At 64.0% G+C, this 7,404-nt stretch overlaps 2 protein-coding genes across 2 annotated transcripts; one reads left to right on the top strand and one right to left on the bottom strand.

Annotated features, from left to right (window-relative positions):
• Nucleotides 1-433: 433 nt before the first annotated feature.
• On the top strand, nucleotides 434-3,379 carry LOC124979548 (endothelin-converting enzyme-like 1). The gene is made up of 4 exons (XM_047543909.1): nucleotides 434-542; nucleotides 1,630-1,834; nucleotides 2,513-2,738; nucleotides 3,227-3,379. The coding sequence occupies exons 2-4, from the start codon at nucleotides 1,794-1,796 to the stop codon at nucleotides 3,377-3,379; spliced, it is 420 nt and encodes a 139-aa protein (XP_047399865.1). The 5' UTR covers nucleotides 434-542; nucleotides 1,630-1,793.
• LOC124980167 (intestinal-type alkaline phosphatase-like) lies at nucleotides 3,229-6,763 on the bottom strand. Its single transcript, XM_047545457.1, has 11 exons — nucleotides 6,691-6,763; nucleotides 6,495-6,611; nucleotides 6,268-6,383; nucleotides 5,922-6,096; nucleotides 5,673-5,845; nucleotides 5,304-5,438; nucleotides 5,141-5,213; nucleotides 4,891-5,025; nucleotides 4,619-4,810; nucleotides 4,290-4,406; nucleotides 3,229-4,183 (listed from the first exon to the last, which is right to left on the bottom strand). Exons 1-11 carry the CDS (start codon nucleotides 6,761-6,763, stop codon nucleotides 3,882-3,884), a joined length of 1,608 nt encoding a protein of 535 aa, XP_047401413.1. The 3' UTR covers nucleotides 3,229-3,881.
• Nucleotides 6,764-7,404: the final 641 nt, after the last annotated feature.

Genomic DNA, 7,404 nt, shown 5'->3' on the forward strand with positions numbered 1-7,404 from the left:
CTGGAACGCCCGAAAGGTCTCTCACCAAAGTCCCAAAGTCCAAGGGCTGGGCACACACTGAGTCTCATTCCATCTCACATTCTTCAAAGTCGTTGTGGCGGGGCCTCGCTCTGGCCCACGGCACCCACCAGGGGGCGCATGCAGACGTCCCGATTCACAGAAAACTGCCAGGTTTCTCGGTGGGAACAGGAAAGAGTATCCCACCACCTAGCAAAAGATACCCGTGCCTTCCCTTTTTTTTTTTTTTTTTTTTTTTTTTTTTTTTCTGGGAAGGGACCTCAAAGGACTCAAAGAGTAAGGGCACCGGAGACTCAGTCTGCAAGATTCTGGGGGTGCAGGAAGAAGCACCCCTGAGGAGGCCCTGCAGAAGGCTCATGAAGGACGGTAGACAGGCGGCTTTGCCCAGGACTTGGACGAACAGCCCACCTGGACGCCAGTACCTGCCGGTGCCAGGACTTCCCTGGTTGGCGCGCGGCGGCTGGCGGCAGGACACGCCATCCCGGGGACACGCTCACCGTGACCCAGGGGCGACACAGCGCAAGGTGCGCGCCTTCTTCCCGTGGGGCCTGGATGTGCCGAGGCGGAGCGGGGGGAGCCGCGGCCCACGCTGAGGTCACCGAGGACCCCGGGACTGGGCCCCGGGCGGGCGGTGCGCCGGGCCCTCCTGCGGCTGCTGCTCCGGGCGCAGGCGGACAGCGCCGCCGCCCTGTCGCGCTCACCGTCAGCCTGGACGGCGGGGCTCCTCGCGCTATGTCCGGGTGCGACCGGTGGCCGGAGGCCGTGCGCGTCCCACGGCCAGGAGCGCGACCCGGCAGAGCGTGAGGAGGGCGCGGGTAACTTCCCGAGGAATGGCGGTTCCGCAGGAAGGCGGGACACGGAGGGAGCGGGGACCAGGGGCTGGGCGACAGTCGCGCTGTGGCTGTGGCTGGCCAGGAACCCACCTCCCAGTGCGCCCCTCCCGTGGGGGAAGCGAAGGCCCTGGCTGGCATGGGGCCTGGGCCGGCTTCTGTGGGTGGAGGGAGGAGGTCCAGTGCAAGGGCCTGGGGCTTGTGCCCCTGCATGCCTGGCAGGCCCTCTCTTGGGACATTTGGGTGTTAATTCAGTGTCTGGGCGATCGGGCACGTGGATTTCCACTTCAGGACATAGTGTCCCCAGAATCATCAGGATGGGCTCAGGTTGCCACAGAGGACTGTGCACCTAGCTCAGGACGGGTAGAGTGAGGAGGTGCCTGGGCATGGGATGGGGCTGCGGGAAGGCTGGGGTCCCTCTGGTCCTGGGTCTGGGCTGGGCCTGTCCCCAGCTTGAGGAGGCCCCTGTCCTGGTGCAGATCCTGGCTGCACACAGGGTGCTCATGGAGGGGTTGCGCAGCCTGTTGGGGCCGATGCCGTGGAGCAGAAGGCCCAGGAGATCCTGCAGCTGGAGTCTAGGGGAGGGAGCATGGCAGGGCTGGGTCAACCCTGGTCTCTCTCCAAGATGACTGTCAGTATGATGGCTTCAGGCAATCTCAGAGATAAGTACAAGGGGACACTGGGACAGAGGCAGAAAATTTGTCTTCATATGAGTGTGGCCCAGAACTGGTGTGCAGGCAGGTGTGGGGTCTGAACAAGGGACTCTGATTGCACTCCCCAGGATGCATAGACCTGGACTCCCGGTCTTCCTGTCACCACTTCCTGCCCCTTGTGCCCTGTGGTCCCCACCTCTGCCCACAGCTGCAGTGGAAGTGGCTGCTGGACCAGATCTTCCAGGAGGACTTCTCAGAGGATGAGGAGGTGGTGCTGCTGGCCACAGACTACATGCAGCAGGTGTCCCAGCTCATCCGCTCCACACCACACAGGTGGGGCTGCACAAGGCCCACGGGGCTGTACCCCAGTTCCCCAGCCTCCATCCTGGCTGCCTCCCTGCAGCCTGGGTCCACCCCGACCTTCACCCGCACCTGCACCTGTGTGGGAAGCCACTGGGGAGGCAGGTGGGGAGCAGCAGAGCAGGAGTGCAGGTCCTGGGTTCAGGTGCTGCGCTCCCCTCCCTGTGAGCCTGGGCAGGCTGGGAGCTTGCTGAGCTGCAGGCCTCACCTGGGGATGCCGGGGCAGGTGGTGCAGATGCCTCCCAGGGACGGTGTGGCTGCAGTTCTGCTGGCCCAGGGCCAGCTTGGGGACAGTCTCGGTGGCCTCTGGCCTCCCTGGGGAGGAAGAGAGGTCCATCAAGGCCCCGCTGTGGCAGACAGTGAGGCCTTAGTGCCCAGGTCCCACCCCAAGGCAAGTCAGGAAATGGTGCTGGCTGTGACCCCTCAGGTTCGGGACTGGTCAGCAGCAGGAGTGTGTCCTGCCGTGAGACTGGGGCTCGGATCCCTTCAGGCTGAGGCCCTGCTTAGCAGGACTGACCCCTCAGCCCTCCTTGGAGGGCAGGGTGGAGACTAGGTCCAGCCCCTATGTGGGGACACTGGTGGGGCAGGTGGTTGCCTGGGGTGGCCCACCTGCCTGTGCGTCTGGACACCCCCGTTTCATCTGTCCTCCAGGATCCTGCACAACTACCCGCCGTGGCGTGTGGTGGTGGACCTGAGTGAGCACCCATCTTCCCCATCATTCCTGGAGTCCCTGCATGAGCTAGCCCGAGAGATGGAGGGCAGTGACAAGCGCCAGGAGCTGGCCCGAGTCTCCCTGGGCCAGGCCAACGGCCACTTTGGCATGGCACTTGGTGCTCTCTTTGTACACGAGCACTTCTCAGCAGCCAGCAAAGCCAAGGTCAGGCTGCCCTGGGTGCAGGGTGGGCGCCAGGTGGTGCAGGGGATGCCCTCCACATCTCCCTGTAGCTGGGGCCCTGGCTCAGCTTAGGGCTCAGTCCTGGCTCCCCAGCTTGCTCTGCTCTAGACTTCCTCTCTGATGGGACTCAGGTGCTGTCAGCCGCCAGCGATTGTCTCTGCCCCCCTTTTCCACCCATGCTCAGGGGCTGGGCTTGGGCATGGACTGGGACCTTGCCTGGACTTTCCCCCTGATAGAAAGAGTGGGGTGGCCGTGGCCGGGCCTGCGTGCTGTGGCATCCCAGGCCTCAGCATTACTCAGGCCCTCACTGTGGCCAGGACTGGTGGCCCTGTCACAGGTTCCACGCCCTGGCTGTCCGTCACAACCGTCCTTCCACGTGCGCTCTGGGCCCCACACTGTCATGGCCCATCTTTCTAGAAAGTACTACTGGCATTGTGTTGTATAACAGTTTATTGCTTTTTCTCTCCCAGGGGATGGAGGCCCCAGGAAGGCAGAGAAATGGCTGCTCCTTCATCTCCCTTGGGGATTTGACCTGGGGAGCAGGGGAGCCCCAAGGGGCTGAGTCACAGCACCTGCCCCATGTATGCGTCCCATGTAAGCCGTGGTGCCGCGGCCCCATCTGAAGTTGGCTTGGGTGTGAAGGTGGCTCAGCGAGGGGCGATCTCTCCTGGCTCCAGGCACGTCTGGGTCTTTGGTACCCCAGTGCTGGAGTCTGGAGCCAAGGAAGGCAGCACACTGGGTGTGGCAGAGTCCTGGCCCTGTGGAGGAAGGATGCCTGGTGCCTAGTTTGGTCCTCCCCAAGGTATTGGCACAGGAGGGTCCCCCTTTCCTAGGATTTGAGCAGGTTGGAGTCCAAGAGCAAGCCCAGGAAGGCTGTGGGTGTCAGTGTGTCAGCCTTGCAGGTACCCTACTGACGGCCCATGGAGGGTCCAGGGCCGAGATGGGCAGAGCTGCCTGGTCTGAGTCTGACTTATCCCCGTGTGGTCTGTGGGTAAGAGTCCAAGTGGGGGTGTCAGGATTGACAACCTGCGGAGTCCCTCTGGAGGTGGGGGTGTAGGACATTGTGCAGTTGGTGAAAGAAGCCAGCGGCAACGTTCCTGGGTGGGGCCCGGCAGACCCGGATGGTCAGGACAGAGAGACCGCCCCCAACAGCAGCAGCAGCAGCAACAGGAGGGATAACAACTGACGGGCAGCTGCAGGGCCCGAGTCCAGGACGCTGCCGTTCTGGCCGGCAGGGGGCGCCAGGTCGCAGGCCTGGTAGGGCTCCAGGCAGGCGGCGAAGGCCATGACGTGCGCCAGGTAGTTCTGCTCCTGCACGCCGTGCACCAGGTGCGCCTGCGGGCCGCGCGCGAACACCGCCACGTCCTCGCCCCCGTGCGTCTCCGACGACAGGGGCACCGCCGCCTGCTGCTTGTAGGTGGGGTTGCCTGGCAGGAAGAGGCGTAGAGGGACCGCGGCCTTCCCCCTCCCCACCCTCCAGGTCCCCCTCCACCTGTGTCCCCAAGAAGACGCCATCTCCCTGGCCACACTCACCGCTCTCAAGCTCGGTGACGTCGGGTCGGTTGCCCGAGTTGAGCACGTAGCCGGGGCCGTTGCCGTACAGGATGGACGTGTAAGCCTTGCCGTCCTCGGCCTTGAACGGGGCCAACCCTGTGGGGACAGGTGGCACCTGTGCTCGGGACCGTCCTCGACCCAAGGTCGCCCTGTGTGCCGCGCTGCACCTTCTGCCTGGACACCAGCTAACTCCCCAGGAGAACCCTGCGAGGCAGGTGCTGTCATTGTGCCACTGACAGGTGAGGAAAGCGAGTGAGGCGTCTGCCTCGTCACCGATGCAGCAGCGCCTGCCACCGTGCCCAGCCTACCGAAGATGGAGGTGCCCCGCAGCGTGTATCCGCCGAAGGAGAAGACGTGGGAGTGGTCGGCGGTGACGAGGGTGAGCGTGTCCTGCGGGCTGGTGAGCTGGCCGGCCTTGTCGATGGCAGAGTCGAACATGACGGCCTCGGTCAGAGCCTGGTACGCCCTTCCCGCGTGGTGCCCCTGGTCGATGAGGCCCCCTGCGGGAGGCCAGTGGGAGGGTATGAAGCCGGTCCTGGCCCGGCCCTCCCTCCCCAGCTGGCCAGGTGACTCCACCCACCTTCCACGAAGAGGTAGAAGCCGCGGGGGTTCCTGCTCAGCAGGCGCAGGGCCACCTCCGTCATCTCCATCAGGGAGGGGTCCTGCTCTGGGTCTCGGTCCATTTCATATTTCAAGTGTTCAGGCTCAAAGAGGCCTGAGGGACAAGGGAGCCAGTGATGAGGGGCTGGCTGGATGGGGGGCATGCACACATGCGCACACTTGCCCTGGGGGCGTCTGAGGGGGGCCAGGGCAGGAAGCGGGGTCGTTACCCATGAGGTGCGTCACTCTGGGGTCCTGGGATGCCTGAAGGAGCTGCTGGCGGTTCCACACATACTGGGCCCCCTGGAGGGAAGAGCCCAGACTCAGCCCACGTCTCTGAGACCTGCAGCCCTGCCCTGGTCCCTGCCCTGGCCCTGGTCTGAGTCCCCTCACCTGATGCTTTGTCAGCCACTCCTGCACCAGGTTGCGTCCATCCAGCCTGGTTCCATTTTGGGTGGTGTCACTTGGGTATTCAGGGTCTGGGGTGCCCTTGGGAAACATGAACTTGCGGCCCCCTCCGAGGATCACCTGTAGTCAGAGAACCTGGGCAGGTGGCCTTGGGGCTGAGGGCCTGCTGCCCCCCCTCACAGGCAGCCCCCAGCTGCCCATCAGGTCTGTGGAAGGACCTGGGCTGTACCTTCTGGACTCCATTTTACCCAAGAGGCCAAGGCAGGCCGCAGGGTTCAGACAGTTAGATGCCTGGACTCTGGCCAGTCCGGTCCTGCCCTTTGATGACACCACACCCCTGGCCTTTGAGCTCACGTCAATGTCCATGTTGGAGATGAGCTGCATGGCGATGTCCTGGCAGCCCTCCTGCAGCGCTGAGGCTGGCATGTTGGCATCTGAGTACCAGTTGCGGTTCACCGTGTGTGCATAGGTGCCAGCTGGCGAGGCATGCTGTACTGTGGTGGTGGTCACCACTCCCACGGACTTCCCTGGAGGTGGCAGAGTTCAGGGTGGCCACACGAGCCCTGTGGCCTACCCGGTTCCCACTGCCAGCCCCATACCCACCTGCTTTCTTGGCCCGGTACATCACAGAGATGACCTCGTTGCCTCGCGTCGTGTTGCATTGGCTAAGGCGGGCGGCTGCACTCAAGCCGATGGTTCCATAGTTGCCCTTGACCCCACACAGGTAGGCCGTGGCTGTGCCGGCGCTGTCTGGCACCTGTCTGTCCACGTTGTATGTCTGGGGACAGAGACACTCTCCTCTTGCTCTGGGGCAGACGTTCAGTCCTGGGCCCAGGCCTGTGGCTGGTCCTCACTGCCCTGGGCCCCTAACTAGTCCCAGCTCTCCGGGGTCCTTCCCTGCCCAGGAGGCCTCAGTCCCCAGCCCCTGCCCAGGTGGCCCAGTGCTCACCTTGGACAGAGCCATGTATGGGAAGTGGTCCATGGCCAGGGGCGTCTCCGGCCCCAGCTGGCCTTGCCTCTGCCCCTTTAGGATGCGGGTGGCTGTCACTGTGGGCACGCCCATCCCTAAGGAGCACATCCCGTCAGGTCTGAGCCCCAGGGCTGGTCTGGACCCAGCGGTGGCCCTGGGTGCCAGGCCCGTGAGCACCAGGGGGTGGACCAGCACCGGGCACTCACCGTCCCCCAGGAAGATAATGAGGTTCCTGGCTGAGGTCTGAATGGGCTGTAGCTTCTTGGCGGCATCCAGGGCCTGGGCTGCCTTCTGGTTCCAGAAGGCTGGATTCTCCTCCTCCACTGGCCAAGGGGAGAGTGGGGGCTAGGTCAGCCGGGGACCGGCCTGTGGGGCGGGGAGAAGGGCTGGGGCACCTCCTACCTGGGATGACACCGTGGGACAGCTGTAGCCTCAGGCCCAGCAGCAGCGGCACCAGAAGCCAGGCTCCCTGCATGTCTGTGGTATGGCGGTGGGCGGCAGGCTGGAGACCGGGGTACCAGCACAGGATGTCTGGGCTGAAGTCAGAACAGGAATCCGCCTGTCTTTTAAAGTCTTCTTGTCCCTCCCAGGCCCTAGGCTGCCACCCCACCTGTCCTGCCCAGAATGGAAAACCTCCTGCTGGGGGCAGTGTCAGGGCGGGGCTGAGCCAGCCTGGGGCAGGAGCCCATTTGGGGCCCCAGGTGTCCTCTCCAGGTGGGTGGGGGTGGGCAGCTTCCCTCTGGTGAGGGGCTTTGCTCTGAGCTGCCAGGGCCACCACCCCTCTGCTCTGCTGCCTCCTGGGACACAGTACCCTTTGCTTCTGAGAGCCGGCCCGTCCACACTCTGCTGGGTGCTGAGGCGGGCAGGCCTGGGCACACCACCTGGGCCACTGGCCCGGTTGTGGCTTCCTGATGCCACCAGACCCATAGGTACAGTAAATGATGCTGGAAGGGTGGCTGGGCTTCCTGGCCACTCCATTGTCTTTTTTCCATGCTTGACCTGGGCAGGTGGGGCTCCAGGAAAATGTTCTCAGGGTGACTATTTTGTGGGAAAGGGTGGGGTTGGTGGCCCTTGCCTGTGTCTTTGAGGATGGCCTGTGTGTTTGCTTGGGTGTCC

The sequence above is a fragment of the Sciurus carolinensis genome, chromosome 3 (genome assembly GCF_902686445.1).
Source record: "Sciurus carolinensis chromosome 3, mSciCar1.2, whole genome shotgun sequence".
Classification (NCBI taxonomy): Eukaryota; Metazoa; Chordata; class Mammalia; order Rodentia; family Sciuridae; genus Sciurus; species Sciurus carolinensis.